The sequence below is a fragment of the Amblyomma mixtum genome, unplaced genomic scaffold (assembly GCF_055824585.1).
Source record: "Amblyomma mixtum isolate Tamu unplaced genomic scaffold, ASM5582458v1 scaffold_66, whole genome shotgun sequence".
Classification (NCBI taxonomy): Eukaryota; Metazoa; Arthropoda; class Arachnida; order Ixodida; family Ixodidae; genus Amblyomma; species Amblyomma mixtum.
In genome coordinates, this window is record NW_028317763.1 from 40,842 (window position 1) to 63,552 (window position 22,711).

A 22,711-nucleotide genomic window follows, 5' to 3' on the forward strand; every position below is an offset into this window, starting at 1 on the left:
ATGGAAGTCGCGGGGAGCGTGTTCGGGAGGGCGGCTTAAAATGTTCGGTCGTGGGTTGACAGACACAGAGGAGCCCAAGGGGAAGGAACAAAGCCCGATAGAAAAACCAGGAATGCGCAGGTTTTTTTGTTGTGATGGACCCAGGAAAAGCAGAGAAGGCGGCGATGAGAGAAAAAAAAAGCTTTAAAAAATTTGAGTAAAGACGGGTTACTCGTGTAAGGTTTCTACAGGTGGTTTTTGTTTTTATTTTGTTCTCTCAAGCGCCGTATCTTCTAGCTAGCACGAAGCGTCGCCCTTAAGGGAACACCGCAAGCTGCCGGCTCCGTTGAATTAACCTTTTCTTGTTCGTCGACAGAAATGTTCTGGGCGATTTGTGATTAGTATGCCTTCCTGATAAAGTGAAGGGTGGGGCCGCTCGGGATGGCACTTGGACAAGTTGCGTTATCAATGGGCAATCACTTGACGAAGAAGAAGTGCAAAGAATTCCTGCACGAAAACCAAGAATTTTCTTTCTTCATCGATGCGTCGCTACAGACTGCCGCTAGCGAACATTAAGAAAGCTGCTGCAATGAACGCGACAGTAACAAACCTTTTGGAGCCTCTGGCGCAGTCACCGGAGGCTCGCCATGTTTATCAGCCAGTCGTGAAGTTCTACACTGTGAAATCCAGAGTAATCTGCGCAGGACTTACGAAGGCTGCTGGCGGATATATACTAGCCGTGTGCCCGCACACAGCCGCCCTGACTTTGTCAAGGTGCTGCACGGGAAGGCAATATGGCGGTTGCCCTCAAATCACCAATTCATGCACAAACTGCATGTTTTGCCACTGCGAAGCTCACGCTTAGCCCTTTTCTTTTCCTAGCCCTTTCAACAAAACCGTGTATGTGTTGATTATCGCACTTATGCGCGCGCTGCCCCCCCCCCCCCCCCCCTTTCTCCTAAAAAATATCTGCTGGCGTACAACAGTCAATCTGCAGACCAAGCACCAAAACCGCGGCACATATCGCTCTGAATACAGGCTGGTATGTCCGGTTTGAGCTCCGTACCGGACTAGTCTGTCCGGTTTGAGCTCCGTACCGGACTGGTCTGTCCGGTTTGAGCTTCGAACCGGGAATGGACTGTCGGGTATGAGCTCCGTACCGGAGCGGTCTGTCCGGTTTGGGATCGATACCGGACCGGTATGAACCGGTATAGCCATCAAACCGGACGGGTCTCGCCGGTATTAGAGTGATACCGGACCGGTATGAAACCGATATGTTCCGGTAAAATCCGGTTTGCCGCGATACCGGATTTTTCAATAGGGACTTGAAGCAATTTCTTCCACGTAAGGTGTACACTTCACTACGTTCAAATAAGGCGTAATGCAGGGTAGAAGGAACCATATTCTTAACGGTAAGAAACAGACACAACACCAAGACACACACACAGGACACCCGCTAGACTTGTGTCCTTGACAAAAGCATTTGTTGGGCGAGTTGGTGTTTTTGATGATCCATAACTACAGCGCAAACGACAGGACAGAGATGAAGAAGGGACACCACACAGCGCTGACTCGCAACTAAAGTTTATTGGATGCCAGAAGGTATAAATACCTCCCTGGCGGCCAGAAAGAATGAAGTCGACACTTACATGCGTGACTGACATAATAGTGTACCAGTCATATGCCGCCAAGCAAATCACATGCGCGAGAATACAATATAAGCAGTGACAGAATACAATATAATCAGTGAGCAAGCACTTGTCAAAATTCGCAATCAAGGTATCTTCTTTCTTTTTCTGACAACGCGACAGAGGAAGCACTGATGCATTCTTCCGAGAGCCTACCTATTAAGTGAGCTTCAATGATCTCCCTTGCTAACGAGTCACGGTTCTTTTCTAACACTCCACTTCCCTGATAGTTTGGCGCACAGACGTAGGTGTCATCGTCATCTTCATTGCCTTTGCAGTGCCTGCAATGTTTCGCCACGTGGCCAGAGATAGCGACACGGGAGACATTATACTCATGCTCTCTGAGTCTTTCGTTTAAACATCGGCCGGTTTGGCCGTGCCTTTCGTGCAGTTCGTGCCTTGCCAGGAAGGGGTGATATATTCGCTGCCACTGTCTTGTGGTAAGCGATACATCGGCCAAACCGGCCGATGTTTAAACGAAAGACTCAGAGAGCATGAGTATAATGTCTCCCGTGTCGCTATCTCTGGCCACGTGGCGAAACATTGCAGGCACTGCAAAGGCAATGAAGATGACGATGACACCTACGTCTGTGCGCCAAACTATCAGGGAAGTGGAGTGTTAGAAAAGAACCGTGACTCGTTAGCAAGGGAGATCATTGAAGCTCACTTAATAGGTAGGCTCTCGGAAGAATGCATCAGTGCTTCATCTGTCGCGTTGTCAGAAAAAGAAAGAAGATACCTTGATTGCGAATTTTGACAAGTGCTTGCTCACTGATTATATTGTATTCTGTCACTGCTTATATTGTATTCTCGCGCATGTGATTTGCTTGGCGGCATATGACTGGTACACTATTATGTCAGTCACGCATGTAAAGGTCGACTGCATTCTTTCTGGCCGCCAGGGAGGTATTTATACCTTCTGGCATCCAATAAACTTTAGTTGTGAGTCAGCGCTGTGTGGTGTCCCTTCTTCATCTCTGTCCTGTCGTTTGCGCTGTAGTTATGGATCATTGTGTCCTTGGTGTCTTGGTGTTGTGTCTGTTTCTTACCGCTAAGAATATGATTCCTTCAAGCCGTTGCTAACTAGCCCAACTTAATGTTTTAACGCAGAGTAGCTTGCCCCACAAGGTTAACCTAGAGCTAGTGTTTGTAGGAGCCGGGGGAAATATTGCCGACGATTACATCTCTTCCTAATGCGAAATTTGAGCGCAGCTCATCAGCTGTTGCAGCTTTTCTATAGATTGGGGCAAATAATTCGAGCAAGACCTGTATGTACAAGTCCAGACAACTTTTTATTTTTCATTCATATTACTTCTTCAAGAAATACTCCAATAACAGTTCTTGATTGTCACAAAGGAAGCGTTGTGGTCGGAGAAATAGTTGGATATATGCTCGACTTGCTTCACCAATGCCTGGTTCTCAAAGGCGAGGGCTGCGCAAGAATTTCGTCAGGTTGTCACAGCTGTGGGAGCCGCTACGAGCGAGTGGAACGAAATATTCTCCCGCATAAGTGGTAAGAAATTCCCGCTTGTCTTTATATCTACATTAAAGTCACCACTTCGGCGGCACGAACGGCAGGGTCTTCTCGGCGGCGGTGCTTAGCCTGCGCTTAAGCGACGCGCACTCCTGGATCATCTCGACGGCGGCGACGGGAAGCTTCCGCTTCGGCGGCACGCACCTCTGGTTTCTGGCGGCGTCGGCACCGGGCCCCTTCTCTGGCAGCTCGTTCAGCAGCAGCGGCAGGCGAAGGACTTCCACCGGTTGCATCGCTCATGGCTCACAAAGAACTTGCAGAGAGGAAACAATTTATATAGGCAGGCGGTTCGCAGTGACAAACGACGGCGGCTATGCGTTTCGCTTCAGGCGGCTGTCACCCAACTTCGCGCACTAGTTGCCTGCGTTCCCAGGCACCCATAGAGCGTGTGGGGGTAGCTGTCTCGGACACAAAAGAGATGCCCTCTACTCAGCGTGGCAAACTCAGCAGAGACCAGCTACTAAGTGACAGGAGGTTTTTGGTCGTTTGGTGCCCAGCTTTCGCTGGTCGCAAGCCAGAGAATGGGTCGAAGCTAAAGGTTCACAAAACAATGTTTATACAACAATGAGACGATACCGAGGATTTCACAATCACCATGTACAAGCACATACAAAGTGATTAAGAAAGCAATGCAACTCGTGCAAAGTTACACTTGGGAGAGATTACATTACATTGAATAATCGCACTTAAAGTGCGCTACCACATGAGAGAGAGGCAAGCAAACAAAACACTATTTGTTCACTGAAGCTTAAACGGCGGCTGTTGTTGTGACTGAGAGAAGGATGAAAAGGAAATTGCACGGGCCTGCTTACTGGCTCGAGCCGAGCCACCACCGCGGCCACGTGCAGATAGAGGAGAGTTAAAAGATCAGAGGAAACAGAAAAATGAAAGATAAGACGCGCGTCGCAGCAATAACTGCCTCCGCCGGAGCGGACGCTGCTGAAAAAACAGATAAGCGGCCGAAGCCGCGCTCGCCCTAAACGGCGGCTCGGGCGGGTCGGTTGTTGTTGTTGCGACTGAGAGAAGGATGAAAAGAAAATTTGCACGGGCCTGCCAACTGCCTCCAGCTGAGCCACCACCGCTGCCACGTGCAGATAGAGGAGAGATAAAAGACAAGAGGAAAGAGAAAAAGGAAAGAAAAGACGCGCGTCGCAGCAACAACCGCGTCCGCCGAAGCGGTGGTGGGGGGCGCTGTGAGCGCGCGGAGCGAGTGGACGTACAGCGCATCGTCTCCGCCAACTTTTGGCTGGAGCCACGGTTCCTCGGCCGGAACCCCGTCAACGCAGCCGCGTCTGTCTTCTCGAGGTCGACAGCTACCTGTGGACACCACTCACACACAGGTGGGGCAACATTTACGCATTTTAGGGCCCATCCTCACTTGCGTTTCGTGGCGACGGCGCTAGGCCTAACGCCTACGCCGACGCTCGGCCGTGAGTGAGTCGCCCACCCGTGTCAAGATGACTGCCCAAAAAGTACAACGCGGCTACGACCCGGACGCCATGGCCTGGTCCGAGGTTCCTTCAGCTCCAACGCCTGAGAGTCCGGATTCTGCGCCCATCGAGAACCCGAGGCTCTTCAAACTAGTGGAACGCCGCTCCCGCAAGCGGGACGCCGCCTCCAAGAAAGCGGACGCCACATCGGCAGGCCGCTCAACACGGGACAACGCTGCTGCGCGCGCTGCAGCGCTTCACGGAGGGGCCCAGTCTAAGACGGGACCCTCTTGGAAACCAAAGCCACTGCCGCGTCTTCATCCAGAAGACATCGTGATCATCCTGAAGCCCCGGGTGACCGTCGCCCTGAGGGATGTCTACCAACATGGCGAGCTGGGAGCAGCGTTCGCGGCCTACCTGGGCGCCAAGGCCGCAGCATCCCTCAGCCTGCTCCCCACATGGGAGCAAAACCTCATCGTCGCAGGCACCAAAGAGCCGCACGTCGCGGACAAGCTTCTGCGGGATTTTCAACTAACATCACCGAAGGGCCAGCTCTCTATGTACGGCCAGTTGAAACTCACTGGAGACGTGTGCCGCGGCGTCATCACCGTGGCCAAGCACGAGACCAGTGAGTCCCTCCAAAACAAGATCCAGTGGCGTGCTGGAGAGCTTGCCGATATCCGCAAGCTTGGCAAATCCGACGTCGCGTCGCTCACCTTCGTGGGAAAAGTGGTGCCGCGATATGTGCATTACAACTCTGAGGTGACCCTTGTGCGTGCGTACAAGAGAACCATCCCGGCCTGCGTGCGGTGCGGCACTGTGGGCCACCGAGCAGACACCTGCCCCTGCCCGGATGAAAAGTGCGGCCTGTGTGGCCAAACGGCGCCGACCGTCGACGGAGTCAAGGCGCCGCATGAATGTACTCTGTCCTGTGCAGTCTGTGGGCAAGCCCACGCTACCAACTCCCGCGACTGCACGGGAAAATTCCGGCAGCTCAAGGTGTATGGCCCCAAGGCTAAACGGCCAGAGGTGCCAAAAAACCAGAGACCTGGCAAGCAGCCAAGTCATTCAAAACCAGGTGCCGGTGGCGGAACGCCGCGTGGGGCTCACGGCACCGACCACAAGACATCGTCACCTTCTTCACCGTCGGTGAAGCCAGCGCCCGGGAAGAAGACGGCGCCTCCACCGCCCAGCGGCAGAGACACTGGCAACTTCCCGGCCCTCAAGACAATTGGCGCTGCCGACGCCCGAGCATCAGCGCCTCATCACGACAAACAGGTGAGCAGCAGGGCTGAGATCGCCTCCTCTTCCTCCCATCCCTCACCCTCCCCCGTAACCGTCTCCGCACTCGACGCGGAGTACAAAAAACAGATAGACGTGCTCCGGGCACAGAATGAGCTTTTGCTCAACAAAATTCAAAATTTAGAGTCAAAATTGGCGTCCGCCGCACCGAGCCCGCAGAACTCGGACGCAATGGAGAGCGACGCGGAGATCTCGCCTGCCTTCGTGACAGCCATCTCTACGATGGAGGAGCGCTTAACCTCTAAATTGCGATATATGATCGAGACTGCCATGGACCAGATCTTGACAAAGGTCAAATCTGCCGTCCCCGCGGTGGTCTCAAAACACATCTCGGACAACCCCCGCCTCCTCCGTCGGACGGGACCCATTAAGGACGTATCCCGCCCTTCAAAATTCAACCGTCTGATTATTGATTCGGACAATGAGGACAGCTGCCCCGCTCCTTCCGTCATCACCCCCTTGATGGTGCAAGTAGCTGGCTCTGAGGCAGCCAATCCCTCCTCCTCCCCCCAAGAATTTTAAATCATGGCGAGACACCTTAATCTAAGGAGTTCCGCCATATCCAATTCGGCCATGTCAACTTCAATAACACAGTGGAACTGTAGGGGCTTTAAGGACCGCACTAAGCGGGCCAATTTCCGCCTCTACCTTGAAACTTTCGAGTCCTTACCAGCCGTGGTTGCCCTCCAAGAGCCAGGCCTGGGCGCCACAATTTCAAATTACACGACGTTCCAACAGGATCCCGCGTCTTGTCTTCTCGTTCACAAAGACTGCACAGCCAACCTAGTGGATCTCGACCTCCAACTAGAGTACTCTTATGTAATGGTGACCCTCCTACCAGTCCGCCGCAGGGACCCACCGTTGCATATACTCAACGTATACTGCTCTCCCAAACTAAAGCGAGTGACTTTTGCGGACCTCTTTAGCCGCGCGCTAAGAGTAGCGGGCCGCGATCCCCTGCTGATTGTGGGCGACTTTAACGCTCCCAGTCAGCAGTGGGGGTATCGCAAGGAGGAGTCGCGCGGGCGTAAGCTGGCGGAGCTTGCGTCCACGTTGGGCCTCAGCCTCGACACGGACCCTGTCCACCCAACCCGGCTAGGAAATTCCGTGACACGGGATACGTGTCCGGACTTAACCTTCACTCGCAACATACGACACGCAGACTGGCTCAACACCGAGGAGACCCTCGGTAGCGACCACTGCATCATTAACACTACACTACGCACACGCCCCCTCAAGCGTCCCAGAACACAAGCCCATATCCCAGATTGGACGAAATTCAGGCAAAATTTTAACTCCATTGATAATACACCCATTTCCGCGCAAGGCTACACAGCATGGTCCCAACAGCTGCTGGCACACCTTTCCTCGCATGAAACACACATCCAGCTCTCAGAGGCGGTCACGGACGTGGATAACCACCTTCTACACCTCTGGGAAGCCCGTCGCAGCCTCGTCCGCCGTTGGCGACGCCAGAAACACAATAGAAAGCTTGAAGCTCGAATTGCCGAGCTTACCCAGAAAGCGGCAGAGTACGCGGCCCAACTCGCCGACTCCAACTGGGTAGATAGATGCAACACGGCCGCGCGACAAATGTCCAGCCGAAACACGTGGCGTCTCTTTCGAGCCCTAATCGACCCAACACAAACACGAACCGAAACACAAAAACATTTGCACCGAGCTCTGCATGCTTTTTCTGGCAACACGACTCAACTGGCACAGAAACTTCGGGACCAGTATCTGTGTACAGCCCAAGACCCCCGTGGATCTGCGTACTCTTATGCAGGCGGAGAGAACAAGGAGCTGGATCAACCTTTCCAGCTCCATGATCTGCGGGCGGCTCTCGCCAAAATGAAACGGGTCACTGCGCCAGGACGGGATACGGTCACCGTCAAGCTTTTGACGAACCTGCCCGACTTGGCATACCAGTCCCTCCTGGAATACGTCAATGCGATTTGGCGCGGGGACACCCCCCTGCCAATCGAATGGAAAACGGCTTTGGTCACTTTTATTCCTAAAGCTGGCAAACCAATTGACATAGATAACCTCCGCCCCATCTCTCTCACCTCATGTGTGGGCAAACTAATGGAGACGATGGTGCGGGATCGGTTATCTACATATCTTGAAAACAAACAAGTCTTTGCGAGCACCATGATCGGATTCCGCCCACACAGATCCGCACAGGATGTCCTCTTGCAACTCAATCGGGAAGTCCTTGACCCCCTCGAATGCCCCCATAATGACCGGGTAGTACTCGCCTTGGATCTTAAAGGGGCATTTGACAATGTAACACATGAGATCATACTCACTAACCTAAGTCACACGACTGTGGCCTCAATACATTCCAATACATAAGCCAATTTTTAATAGATCGTCAATCCTACATTCGAATTCAAGATAGAGACCATGGTCCTTACATACTCGGCACGCGGGGAGCCCCTCAAGGCGCGGTACTTTCCCCGCTGCTCTTCAATCTGGCCATGATGCACCTGCCGGCCCAGCTGAGTGGTGTCGCCGGCGTGCAGCATGCCCTGTACGCCGATGACATCACCCTGTGGGCCACGCAGGGCAGCACAGGAGACATTGAAACCAGCCTGCAAACAGCGGCGACGATAGTAGACCGCTACGCCCGCCGCTGCGTTCTTCAATGTTCCCCTCAAAAATCGGAATTTGTGCACCTCCGCCCCTCACAGAAGTGCACAACTAAAATATCTATCTCTCTTGATAGTGGTCCCATACGCGAAAGTGATGAGATACGGGTACTCGGACTCTACATCTACAAACACAGGCGGCCAGACACTACATTGGCCAAACTCCGTAAGGTGGGGAACCAGGTGGGCCGCATGGTCCGCCGGGTTTCCAACAAACGCGGAGGGTTACGAAGTAAGGATGCCTTGCGGCTGGCAAACGCCTTCGTAACTAGTCGAATCCTCTATTCGACTCCTTATCTCCACCTACGGAAACAAGAGGAGGACGCCCTTGAGGTCATCCTTCGCAAAATTGTTAAACGTGCCCTTGACCTCCCCATCACTACTTCAAACAGCCGGCTTATGGCTCTTGGGGTGGTGAATACTTTCCGCGAACTCCGGGAGGCGCACCTTACAAACCAGTACACGCGCTTGTCGCTAACGGAGTCGGGTCGCCGCCTTCTTGCTCGACTCCATATCCAACACACCCCTCCAATGGAAGACAGGTTTCGCATCCCGGAACTGTGGAGACGTGCCCTCCACGTGCGGCCTCTTCCAGCAAACATGTCACATGAAGACCATAATGGTCGGCGCCTGGCACGAGCGGAAGCGCTAGCCCGATATTGTGGCAACAAAACAGGTGTATACTACGTGGACACCTCCGGCCATCACCACGGGGGATGGTACACGGCCGCGGTAGTTCACAACAACAACACAGTTAACGGCCTAACTTTCAGCGCCCGCAGTGCAACACAAGCAGAAGAGGTCGCGATTGCTCTCGCGGCCTCACATTCCAATTCAAAATACATAATCACCGACTCGCGAGGGGCCTGTCGGAACGTCGAAAAAGGCTGCACTCCCTTCCTAGCCTATCGAATATACCAAAATTGCATACGGGATACGGACCCCGCACACCGTTACCTCATATGGGCCCCTGCTCATCAGGGGTTGGCAGGAAACGAGGCAGCAGACGCAGCCGCCCGCACGCTCTCTCACCGGGCTGTTTTCTCCTCCCCGTCCGATCAGGAACCCGATTTTAACCCGGTCTATACATTCAAAGATATAACATATTATCAAAATTGTCATCGCCTTTACCCTAGCCCATGTAAAGGCCTGAAGGAGGCGGATGAGCGGCTCCTTCTCCGCCTTTTCACCAATACATTGCTGTGCCCGGCAGCGCTAAAACATTTTGACCCCTCTTTTAGCGGCAGTTGCCCCCGCTGTAGTGCAGTGTCTTCTGACACTTATCACATGGTGTGGGCCTGTCCCTCCAACCCCGCTATTCCCCCCATCCCCAACCCAACCCGGGAGGACTGGGAGGCGACCCTGCTCGGCTGCCACGACTTACAGGCCCAACAAGCCTTAGTCGGGCGCGCCCGGGCGGCGGCAACCGCCACTGAGGTCCCATACTAGGGACCTCCACCTAGTGTTTGTAAGGATCGGTCCCTTACGGGCTGATCCAAACATACCTCCTGCTCATTCGTAATAAATGTTTTCACCCCCACCACCAAGCGGTGGTGGTGGTGAAAAACATTTATGGAAATTAAGTTCTTTACAGAAAGGTGATTTAGGTAGGACCCTATTGGCCCTTTCCCCTTACAACAATACTGGGTGGAGCCCCTATTCCGGTGCCCCATTGGCAAGTAGCGCAGCCCGCGTCCGTTGAACCAAAGCCTTTTGGCTCTTTAGGTCTTGACAGCCCAGCAGGGCCGCCTCCCAGTCCTCTCTGGTGGGGTTGGGGTTGGGGGGGATAGATGGGTTTGATTGACACGCCCAAACCATGTGGAAGGTGTCAGCCACCTCCCCACAGGACTGGCACGCGCCATCAAATGATGTATTGAAATGTTTAACCACCGCCGGGCACAGCACAGTGTTAGTAAGAATTTTGATGAGGAGGCGCTCGTCAGCGCGATCCAGACCCTTACAAGGGGCCGGGTAGCGCCGGTGCTCCTCCTTGTAGTAATCGGTGATTTGTTTGAATGTAAGGGCCAGATTGTCTGATTGGGAGTACCCTTCCAAGGACAGGGAGATAGCACGGGGAGAGAGTGCGCGGGCGGCCTGATCGGGCTGTTCGTTTCCCTGGAGTCGCTGGTGATCGGGGGCCCAAATCAGGTTGCGTGGATTTGGATCTTCGCATCGACAGGTATATTCCAGTATGCGCCAGGCAAGCGGGGGAGCCCAGCCCAACTCTTAGTTCCGACAGGCCCCTCGCGAATCGGTGATGATGTGTTCTGACTTGGGATTCGTTAGAGCCAGAGCAATGGCAATCTCCTCCTGGTGTGTTGCGTTGTAGGCTTTGGAAGTGAGCCCGTTAACTGTGTTTGTGTTGTCTACGACTGCGGCCGTGTACCACCCCGCGTGGTGTGGGCCGGCAACGTCTACGTAATACACGTGTTCTTGGTTACCATAGTATCGCGCCAACGCTTCCGCGCGCGCCTGGCGACGACCGCTATGGTCTTCTCTGGACATGTTGCGGGGAAGGGGTCGGACCCGGAGGGCGCGTCTCCAGGGTTCTGGCACTCTCTCCCTTTCCTCAATGTGGTAGTTACGTTTGATGTGTAGCCGATCCAAGAGGCGGCGACCGGACGTGGTCTGTGCAAGACGCGTGTATTGGTTGACTGAGTGGGCTTCTCGAAGCTCCCGAAATGTGTTCACCACGCCCAAAGCCAGAAGCCTCTGGTTGGACGTGGTGACCGGGAGATCGAGAGCCCGCTTGATGACTTTCCGCAGGATGACCTCCAGTTGGTCATCATCGTGTTTGCGCAGGTGCAAGTAGGGGGTTGAGTAGAGGATTCTACTCGCTACGAAAGCATGGGCAAGCCGCAGTGCATCTTTGCTTCGTAATCCGCCCCGCTTGTTGGAGACCCGGCGGACCATGCGGTCTACCTGGCCTCCCACCGTGCGAAGTTTGGCTAGGGTGGTGTCGACTCTGCGTTGGTGGTTTATGAAGAGGCCAAGGACGCGGATCTCCTTGGCCTCCCGTATCGGTCCCGAGGGGAGACTGATGCGAAGCGGTGTTGTGTCCCGAGGGGAGGGACGTAAGTGCACAAATTCTGATTTAGCTGGGGCGCACTGGAGTCCGCAGTAGGCCGCGTAGTCGTCGACTAGGGTCGCCGCTGCTTGCAGGCAGGACTCCATGTATAAGGAGGAAAACGTTTATTCCTATTTACAGTGAGAGGTCGATGGGCGAGCCGGAAGGGCCCGCCCCTTACAAACACTAGGAGGGATCCCTAGTCCGGGATCCCTGTAGCTTCCGCAGCGGCCCGGGCTCTAGCTACCAATGCCTGTTGGGCATGGAGTTCGGAGCAGCCGCGCAGGGAAGCTTCCCAGTCCTCTCGAGTGGGGTGGAGGTGGGGTGGGTAGGCAGGATTGGAAGGGCATGCCCACACCATGTGGTAGGTGTCCGAAAACTCCTCCTCACAGTGTGGCCACGCGCCGAAGAAAGAAGAATTGAAGTGCTTAAGTACTGCCGGGCACAGTACAGTATTGGTAGAGAGGCGGAGAAGCCAGCGCTTCTCCACCCTGGTGAGGCCTTTACAGGGAGGGGGATAGAGACCATGAAAATTTTGATAGAGAGGTGATCTCTTTAAAGGTGATGGCCGGATTGAAATTGAATTCCGGATCAGGCTGCGGATGAGGCGACGCCCGGCGAGTAAGCGCGCGGGCGGCAGCGTCGGCTGCCTCGTTCCCCTCAAGACCCGCATGAGCCGGAGCCCACACGATGGTACGATGGGTCGGAAACTCTGTGTATTCGCATGCGTGGAGAATTTTGAAAGCACGGTCTGGAATATACCCTTGCTCAATATTGCGGCAGGCGCCCCTGGAGTCCGTAATAATGACTCTGGACTCTGGATCTGCGGCGGCCAGTGCAATGGCGATCTCTTCCGCAAATGTAATGTTTGGGGCACGGAAAGTAAGGCCCTGAACTGTAGTGTTTTGGTGGATGACGGCCGCCGTGTACCAACCCCCATGGTGTGGGCCGGCCGCATCCACATAGAAGACACCTGGCTTATGGCCATATTGTTGAGAAATAGCCTCCGCCCGCGCGAGAAGGCGACCATCATGGGTGTTTGCAGTCATGTTCTTCGGAAGGGGTCGCACCTGGAGTGCAAAGCGCCAGGCTTCAGGGATGTGGACCCGTTCTTCTGTATGTGTTGCGTAGGATATATGTAAGCGGGTCAGAAGGCGGCTCCCCGCAGGTGTTTTGCTTAGGCGCAAGTATTGATTGTTAAGATGAGCTTCTCGTAACTCCCCAAAGGTGTTGGTCATCCCCAGACCGAGGAGACGCTTGTTGGACGTCGTTATGGGGAGGTCGAGCGTTCTCTTATAAATCTTGCGGAGAACTACTTCTAAGGCATTCTCATCGCATTTACGTAGGTAGAGGTAGGGAGCGGAATATAAAATCCACGTGCAGATAGAGGAGAGATAAAAGACAAGAGGAAAAAGAAAAAGGAAAGAAAAGACGCGCGTCGCAGCAAGAACAGCGTCCGCCGAAGCGGACGCTGGCTGAAAAAAAAATAGATAAGCGGCCGAAGCCGCGATTCGTCACCACCTCCTCTCGGGCGGGTCGGGCGGGCAACGCCCTTCTTATATAGGCTCGCTCCACGTCTGTCTGTTCTTAGCGCCAAGGCAGGGGTGCATACACACAGTGTCGGCTGTGCAGTCGCGTTCTCATTCTCGCGCTGGGCGCGCGTCCTCATTGGTCAAAGGCCGGGAGTGGCTCCGAGGAGCATCTGAAACTTTCTGCCGTGGCGCCGCCGCCATCGCGCTAGAGAAGATGTGGAGGGCATCTCTTAGCGCACGCAAGTCTACGCCCACGCCATCAAATCGCGTAGAAGCGACGCGGACAGCCTAGAACAACCGACGGCAATTCCCCCGCGTACCGCGCCGGCGAGCGGTGCGAGAGGGGCAGCCACACACAAAAGGCAAGTCGCTCTACAGGGGTTCCTGCTCCCGCGTTTTACGACGCGCGGCGGCGAGAGCCGTCCGCAAGAAACTGTTTTTAAGCATGAAATGCTTTTAGCTCCCGTTGTCGGCAGTGTGGTGACGTCACGCCGAGACCGAGAGCCAACATCCGGGCACTGAATTCCACTCATTCGGGCACTAAATTCCACACATCCGGGAGCTGAAACGACAACATCCGGGCCCCGTACGAGATTTAACGAGGCCCATACGTGATCTGTTAGGGGCTTTGAGAGAGGGCCGCTTAGAGTGAGGGGTGAGCTCCAGGGCGAGAAAGGCTTTGGGCTGAAAAACTGCTTCCGCGCCGTCCCCAAGGATGTCGGCGCGATACCACACTCACGCATGTAAAAGACCGGCCGCTGGGCCTTCAGCTCATGACGTCTCCCAGTTTGGCAGGCAGATGTATACACGCTCGCGGATTATTCGAACGCGCTGAAATTACATTCTTGTCAGGCCTGCGTCTCGCCGTGCCCGCGTACGCTTCTGGATCGTCCTGCATTTCAATGCCGCCACCGTCACAGCTGCTTAAGCCGAGCAATGGAGCCTGATGAAAGGAGAGGTAGGAAGCGTCTTGCGGAAAGCGATAGCTTTGCGAGTGATACGCCACAGCAGAAGACTGCTCGCTCCTGCCGACAACGCCATGATTATGCGGCCGCTCCCGAAAGCGACAAGGCCGCCACGGTTCGCGGCTGCCTACCTAAGCCTGCACTATTGCAGGCGATCGCTTCGACGCAACAAGAAGAGTGTGGTGTGGTGTGGTGTGGTGTGTTGAACACTAGACCTATTTCAAGATTTTGACTAGTGCCATCTACAACCAATGTGTTATGCCCGTAAACATTTCATGCTTACTCTACTCTCGGTTACGGGAAAGGCAGATATTTTTTTAAGCATGAAATGCTTTTAGCTCCCGTTGTCGGCAGTGTGGTGACGTCACGCCGAGACCGAGAGCCAACATCCGGGCACTGAAACGAGAACATCCGGGCACCGTACGAGATTTAACGAGACAAGACGAGAGGAAGAGGGGAGCTCCAGGGCGAAAGGGCTTTTGGCTGAAAAACTGCTTCGGTCGCACACTCACGCATGTAAAAGGCCGGCCGCTTGGCCTTCAGACGCGCTGCATATACATTCTTGTCAGGCCTGCGTCTCATCGTGTCCGCGTATGCTTCTGTATGTTCCTGCATTCCAATACCACCACCGTCACAGTTGCTTGCTTAAGCCGAGCAATGCTGCCTGATGAAAGGACAGGTAGGAAACGTCTTGCTGAAAGCGATCGCTTTGCGAGTGATACGCCACAGCAAAAGACTGCTCGCCCCTGTTGTCAACACAACGATTACAAAGATCAAAGGCAAACAGAAACCGGATACAGCTGACGACGCGGGGCAGAGGAGATTCCGCAGGGAATGAGTAAACGATTGCGTCCACATGAATCAGTGCACAGTATGTGTGATGCGGTATGCTGTGGTGTGGTGTGTTGAACACTAGACCCATCTCAAGATAGTACCATCTACAACCAATGTGTTATGCCAGAAAACATTTCATGCTTACTCTACGCTCGGCTGCGGGAGAGGAGGAGGTGATGATGGCGGATGATGATGATGATGGTAATGATGAGTGATGATGGCGGATGGGTGTGATGTTCCCCTCCCCGCGGTGGGCTCCTCTTCTAGGCCGGACGCCAGGTGGCCGACCGACGATGTCGTTCGGCGACCTCTGCGGCTCGCTCTGTGATTTGAAGTTGAACCTCCGGGTCCGAGTTGAGCAGCGCGGCCTCCCACTGAGATTGGGTAGAGAGCTGCAGACTGTGCGATGGTTTGTCTTGAGTGCATGAGTATAGGATGTGCGGTGTGTCTGCCTTTTGGTGCCCACAGAGAGAACAGACGGGGCTGTACTGCTCCGGGAACTATATGGAGTACATGTACGGATTTAAGAAAGTGTTTGTTTGGAGCTGCCGCCAGCTGACTTGTTGTGTTTTACTCAGAGATTTATGTGGTTCTGGGAAGATTTGTCTTTCTTTCTTTAAGTGGGTAGTAATTTCTTTGTAGGTTGTCACTCACTCCTTGGCCGACCTGAGCTCGGGGTAGCGCACCTCCCGGTTAACCACGAACCGTCGGGCAAATTGGTGCGCCGCCTTGTTTCCAGGATGGTCCGAATGGGAGGGGACCCAGATCAATGTGATCTGGCGGGTATTGGAGATTTTTCGTAAGATGTTTATGGCTGCGGAGTGGGCCCTTCCTTTAGCAAAATTTCGAATTGCTGTTTTAGAGTCGCAGATGATGTATTTGGCAGTGGTGGAGGTAATGTCTAAAGCTATGGCAGCTTCTTCGGCCTCCTGCGGAAATTTTGTTTTATCGATTGTCGTCGATGCAATGGGAGAACCTCGATGATCAACTGCCAGTGAAAAGGCGTCTCTGTCCGCATGTTCTGTCACGTCCACGTGCGCCGTGTCTTTCTTAACTGAAAATCTTTCATGAAGTTTTTGTGCCCTATCCTTTCTTCTGTCCGTATCGTAGTGTGGATGCATGTTTTTAGGCAGAGGACTGTTAAGTGTTCGTGCACGTGTCTTGGAATTGGCAAGGCGTGTGTACAGATTCCTTCATATTGTATTCCTGCTTTCTTTAGGATGAAACATCCTGTTTCAGCGCCTGATAGTCTTTCATATTGTGCGGTGAGGTGTGGTTCCATCATTTCCGCTAAGGTGTTAGGAATTCCTAACTGTAGTAGTTTTTGATTTGGATTATGACGAGGGAGGTTGAGCGCAATTTTGTACGACTGCCTAATTAGAGAATCCAGGTTGTCTCTTTCTCCGACTGTGAGGGTGACGTATGGTGTAGAGTAGATGACTCTGCTAAGAACAATGGCTTGTATTAGTTTCCTGGTCTCGGCTTCTTTAACTCCTCCTCGCCTATTGGCGATGCGTCTGATGAGGAAGGAGATTTGGATGACAGTGTTTCTCAGCTTCTTAATTAGTATGTCTTTTTTTTTTTACTGTGTCAGCATTCCCAAGATTCCTAGTGTTTCCACTTCTGGGATGGCTTCCCCTTCCGCGTAGATTTTGATATCAGGGGCTTTGTTCTTTCTTTGACGTTCTGGGTGTAGGATGAGGACTGCAGATTTTTGGGGGGAACACGCGAGTCCCGCGGCTTGTGCCTCCTCTACTACTACATCTGCCGCTTGTTGTAGCGTATCTTGTATCGTGGCGATACTCCCCTTGGTGGTCCAAAGGGTGATATCGTCCGTGTACAAAGAGGGTTCTAGGTCTGGGATTTTTGCGAGTGCATGTGCCATTTTGATGAGGATTATATTGAATAAGAAGGGGGAGAGGACCAATCCTTGCGGCGTTCCTCTGTCTTCTAAACTGATGGTGTCGAATTTGATGGTGCCAATTTGAATTTTAGCCGTTCTATCGGAGAGAAAGTCCTTGATGCAGTTAAACGCTCTTTCGCCTACATTCAGCGCTGAAAGAGATTCTTGGATTGCTTTGTGTTTGACGTTATCAAACGCTTTCGTTAAATCGAGAGCTAGGATTGCCCTGGTGCTCCTTTCTTGCTCCTAAGATAGAACTTCGTTTGCTAGTCTGAGCATCGTGTGCTGTGTTGATAAATGTGGTCTAAAGCCAACCATAGTGTGTGGATATAAATTTTCTTTGTGCATGTGAGACTGGAGTCTGTCTAGTATGACGTGTTCTATTAGTTTTCCTATGCAAGAAGTAAGCGAAATAGGTCTGAGGTTTTTGAGCGCGAGCTTTTTGCCCGGTTTTGGGATGAATTTAACGATGGCATGTTTCCAAGCCGCTGGTAGTTTTCCCTCCCTCCAACACTCGTTCGCAAAGTCCGTGAGGGCTGTGATGGAAGCGTCGTCTAGGTTTCTGAGTGTCTTATTGTTAATGCCGTCTTCTCCCGGGGCGGATGTCGTGCGTATGTTATGGAGGGCAGCACTTATTTCCGCCATTGTTATGACAGCCTCCAGGATGGGGTTAGGTTGTCCTTTATAATCGGGTAGGCACTGCGTTTCTCGGGTTGTGCAGAAGTATTTCTGCTGCGGCGTGTTTATAATATCCTGATCCGTGCCTGGGTCCATGTTTGAAATTTTGGTGATTTCACTTTGAGTCGTAGCTTTGTTGGATTCCGGATCAAGGAGATGCCGCAGAAGATTCCACGTCTCTCTCGTGCCTAGATTGCCATTTACAGTTTCGGAGATATTGTTTCATTGCTGTCTTGCGATTTCTGCGGAGTGGTGTTGACTTTCCTCCGTGAGTGTGAGTATCCTGTTTCTAAGCTTTTTGTTGTATTTTTGTTTAAGCCATTTTTTTTCTAGGCTTTGCCTTGCCTCCCACATGTGTGTAAGTCGGCTGTAAATCCTATTTGCGCCTAGGTCATGTACTAGTTCATTAGTGGCCTTTCCCACATCTGATAGGAAGGTTTGTGTCCACTGTTGTAAGTCTGTGATTGGTTCTTGATTTTGTTCGCGGATCGTCCTAAGTTTGTCCCAGTCGGTGATTTTGTTTTTTCTGGGTTGGGGTTTGAGATAGCCAATAGGGATTTTAGATGCTGTGATATAATGGTCGCTTCCCAGATTTTGTCTGGTGCTGCTCCAGCTTAAGACTGGGAGATTTTTGCCTATCGTGAGGTCCGGCCACATGTCCCTGGTCACGCTGTTGCCTATCCTGGTAGGTTGCATGGGATCCGTGTATTGTGTTAGTCCTCTTTGCTGGATAAAATCAATTAGCGCCGTGCCTTTCTTAGATATTGTTACGTGTCCCCATTGCACATGTTGAGCGTTGAAGTCGCCCACAATTAGGATTGGGTTTTGGCCTGCAATTTGTAGGGCATTCAGTATAGCGGCTTTCCTTGGTCCAGCCGGTGCCCTGGGGTACAGCTAGCATACAGCTGCGGGAGAGGCAGACATTTTGATGGCAGTGTTTGAGAGCGCAGCTCTTTGGTGCCTCTTTCGCGGCGTCGCCGTCGCCGTTGCTCGTTCGGCGTTCATTGTGCTCAATGGCGTTGGCGTTCACGTTTTACACTCCGATCTTTTTAAGGAAAGAAAGTGCCCGAACTGGCTCCCTGGGTCAGTGGATGCCTGAATCGCGCTGTTTTGTTGTTGATGCGGCCGTATAAGCCGTTGCCTAGCAACCGTCGCGGTGGACACCCGAACCGCACCGTACAGGAATGGAGGAAGTGGGTGTGAAAGAAGAAAAAGAAAGAGGGTTCGTAGTGATGAAAATGAAAATTCTATTTGAGGAAAGGAAATTACGCAGTAACTGCCTCGCATACCTCGGTGGTCACCCGTCATCCGTTTGAGGGGAAGGGAGGAAGTGGGAGTGAAAGAGTAAAGAGGGGCAGTGATGAAAACGAATTTGAGGAAAGGAAATTACGGAGGAGGTTGTGCCGCTGCGCGGAGGAGAGGTCACTCTTGGCATGATTCCAACGCACGCACGGACACCGCGAGCATGAGCTATTAAAGGCTTTTGTCTTAGTAATCTCAGGTCCGCTGAGGGAAACAGATGGCGCTCACAGAAGTGACGCCCTGAGCAGGGCTATCATTGAGCCTGCTGCTCAGTACTAACGCGGTTCCTTGCGCTCACCTCGCCAGAGGGCGTCGGAGCGAGGTGGTGGTGGTGAAACTTTATTTCCAGCGGATGGAGAGGAGCGACCCGAAGTCGCCCCCCGCTTAAACGGCGGCCACTATCCCTTGGGCAGCGGCGGCGTCTTCAGCCAGCTGAAGGAGCTTGATCTGTGTCCCCGGGTGGGGGCTGAGCAATAGAGCCTCCCAATGAGCAGAGTCGGTAATGAACTGACTCTCGGGTAGGGACTGAGGGTAGTTCCAGATCATATTATTAGATGGGCTTTGCTATCACAATTTTTGCATTTGTCTGAGTAGAGTCCTTCCGAATAGAAGTACACAATTGGGGATTTGGGTAGGTGTTAGTTTGAAGTTTACGCCAGGCTTTGGCCTGTTGCTTGGAGAGCGTTTTATCTGCTGGGGGGAATCTGAGTCTTGCAAGCCTGTATTGCTGCAGGATTTCTCTTTAAGAAAACACCCTGTCCTTGCCGGAGTATAGGGTGGGTGGGCTGCACGACCCAGCTCGGTGGGATAGTTCTCGAGCTTGGTTATGAGCCGCCTCATTACCAGCAAGGGAGGCATGAGCAGGTGTCCAGATAAGGCGAATGCGGCGTGCAGAATCCGTGCGGCTGTGGGGAGATTCTTCCAAACGTGTAGTTACGTATCGCCAATTTTGAGTCGCTGACAATGGTTTATGCCGAGGATCCTGCAATGGCTAGAGCAATGACTGTTTCTTCTCCAAAATGTGTGTGCTTAGTGCGTATAGTGCAACCCGTTATGAGTGTTCCACGTTCTGTAGTGACCACAGCTACCATCTTGTCAGCCGAATAATCTGCTGCATCTACATATACCGCAGAGGCATCATCAACAAAGCGTTTGCCTAATGATTTGGCTCTGTCTGCACGGCGTTCAGCGTGGAAATCTGGGTGCATGTTCCGAGGTAGTGGAGGAATGACCAGAAGCTGGCGTATATGTGTTTGAAGGACAGTTGTTGGTCCGCCTTGTCGTTCGTATGTTACGCCTAGTGTGGACAGAATGTGTCTGCCAGTTGGTGTGGCCGATAGTCGTTCGTACTGCGAGACGGTTACCGCTTCAATAATCTCACTTAGGGTGTTATAAAGACCGAGACCTAAAGCTTTCTCAGTCGGTGCGTGCATGGGTAGCCCAACTGCCTGTTTGACGCATTTTCTGATTATGGCCTCCACTTTTTCTTTTTCAGCTGACTTGAGATGTATGTAAGGGCATATGTAAGCTATGCGGCGGATCACAAAGACTTGTACTAAACGGAGAGTATAGCTTTCCCTCAAGCACGAGTGGCGGTTACTAATTCGGCGAATGAGTCGCATAATTTGCTGCGAGGTTCCCTGAAGCTTCTGAATTACGTCATCATTGAAGCCGTGTTCTTGTAGAATTAGGCCCAAGATTTTAATTTTGGGTACTCGAGGAATGAGGACTCCACAAATACTGAGTTCGATGACCCGTGGGGGTTGCGCAGGGGATCTGATTTTGCGGAATATGAGAAATTCAGATTTGGCTGGAGAGCACCGCACCCCCCTGGGGTGTACATAGTTCCCCACGATATCTATGGCACGCTGGAGTCTCTCCTCGATTTCGGCATCACTGCCCTCGGCGGTCCATAAGGTGATATCGTCAGCATAGAGGCTGTGGGGGAGTTGCGGGGTCTGCGCTAATTGGTGTGGAAGTTTCAGCATTGCTACATTGAAGAGAAAGGGTGACAGGACTGATCCCTGCGGGGTGCCCTTGTTGCCGAGGGGGAAGTCATGCGAGTGGAGACCTCTTACTTGAAAATGCGCCTTTCTCCCTGACAGAAAGCCGCAGATATAGTTGAAGGTGCGAGCTCCCACCCCGAGTTCATGAAGGTTCTCTAAGATCGCATCATGTCTGACATTGTCAGAGGCCTTTTCCAGGTCGAGTGCAAGAATTATTCTGGTGTTCCGCATTTTCACCTCGATAATATGATGTTTCAGCTGAAGCACTATATCCTGCGTAGAAAGGTTTGCTCCAAATCCAATCATGGTGGAGGGGTGCAGCTCGTTCTCCTCCATAAACCGGTTGAGGCGGGTATGATCTACGTGCTCATGAGCTTACCTACACAAGAAGTGAGCGAAACTGGCCTGAGGTTCTCAAGGCTGTGTGCCTTCCCTGGTTTTGGAATGAGAATGATCTCTGCCGTTTTGCATATTTGTGGGATTGAGCCCTCCGACCAGCATTTCTGCATATACTCAGTTAGTGATTGCAGCGACTCTTCATCCATGTTGAGGAGGATCTTGATGGATACTGCAACTGGGCCAGAGGCGGATTTGCAGTTTAGCCTGGCATTCTCTGCCCTAACCTCATCCACAGTAATGGGGGAGTCGAGCTGTGCGTTTTTCGAACCAGCATAATCTGGGAAAGCTTGGATAGAAGCATTGCGAATATATCAGTCTTTAAGTTCAAGGAAAAGGTCCTCTGGTGTGCCCGCGTATGCATGCACAAGCTTTTGCAGGTTCTGCCTCTGTGTGGTTCTGATACATGTAGGGTCAAGTAGATGACGGAGCAAGTTCCAAGTCTTAGAAACTCCCATGTTGCGATCCATGTGGTTGCATACGTCCTCCCAGTTTTGCTGAGTAATTTAGCTGCATTATCCTCGATCTCCTTGTTTAGCCTAGCTATTCTTCTGCGCAGATTGCGGTTCCACCGCTGTCGTTTGAGTCGTTTCTGGAGCCCTCCCTTTGCCTCCCATAGGTGAAGAAGCTGGCTATCCGCAATCTCCGGGTGGTCAGCCTGCTCTAACGTACGGGTGGCTGCCTTGGCATCTTTACAAAGATCCTGTGCCCAGACATCTATGTCTAGTATTTCGGGGGTATCAGCTTATCGGGCGGCTCTTTTAGAGCGGAACATGTCCCAATCGGCAAGGGTGGGGGCTCGAGCGCTGCGACGTTTGGGGCCAGTTGAGGCCACTATTTCCAATATGTAGTGATCGCTGCCAAAATTTTGTTGAGTGTTCCTAAATTTGAGTGTTCCTAATCCATGCTAGAGTGCCTGAATGTTTAGAAAAAGTCTTATCGGGAGACGTATCCCTGGAAACACTGTTACCGCAGTGGGTGGGGACTACAGGGTCTGTAAGAAGAGTCAACCCACACTATAGTGCGGTGAATCAGAATTTTCGACCTTTAATGTCCTCCTGTGCGTACCCCCAAGTCGGGTGTTGGGCATTAAAGTTTCCCGTGAAAATGACAGGGTGATTGCCTGGAAGTTTTAGGGTCGCCTGAAAGAGCGGGCCAAAGCTTGCTTTTCGTAACTTGGGTTTGCTATAGACATTCAGCACAAAGAGACTGGGGTCGGGTTTCCTAGGCGGAATTAATTCAACTAGCACGTGTGTGACATTTGTGACTGGAGTATTGTGGTGGATAACCGTAATATTTCGTTTGACAAGAGTCGTGACTCCAAGCGTTTCACCCCCTGATGAAAAGGATTGATATCCAGGTAGCTTGCTATTGGTTTGTGTCTCTTGTAGTTCGAATAAGTCCGGTCCGTCCCTATTATGGAGGGCAAACTGCTGGGCTAGTT

General features: G+C 52.5%; 1 protein-coding gene across 1 annotated transcript in view; it reads left to right on the forward strand.

Moving 5' to 3' along the window:
• The first annotated feature begins 4,393 nt into the window (after positions 1–4,393).
• The window catches only part of LOC149324341 (uncharacterized), a 34,176-nt gene continuing 15,858 nt past the window's right edge, over positions 4,394–22,711 (forward strand). The window contains exon 1 of the mRNA XM_089565613.1: positions 4,394–5,909. Coding sequence (XP_089421739.1) covers positions 4,659–5,909 — 1,251 coding nt within the window. The 5' untranslated portion in view covers positions 4,394–4,658. The remainder of the gene's footprint in view (positions 5,910–22,711) is intronic.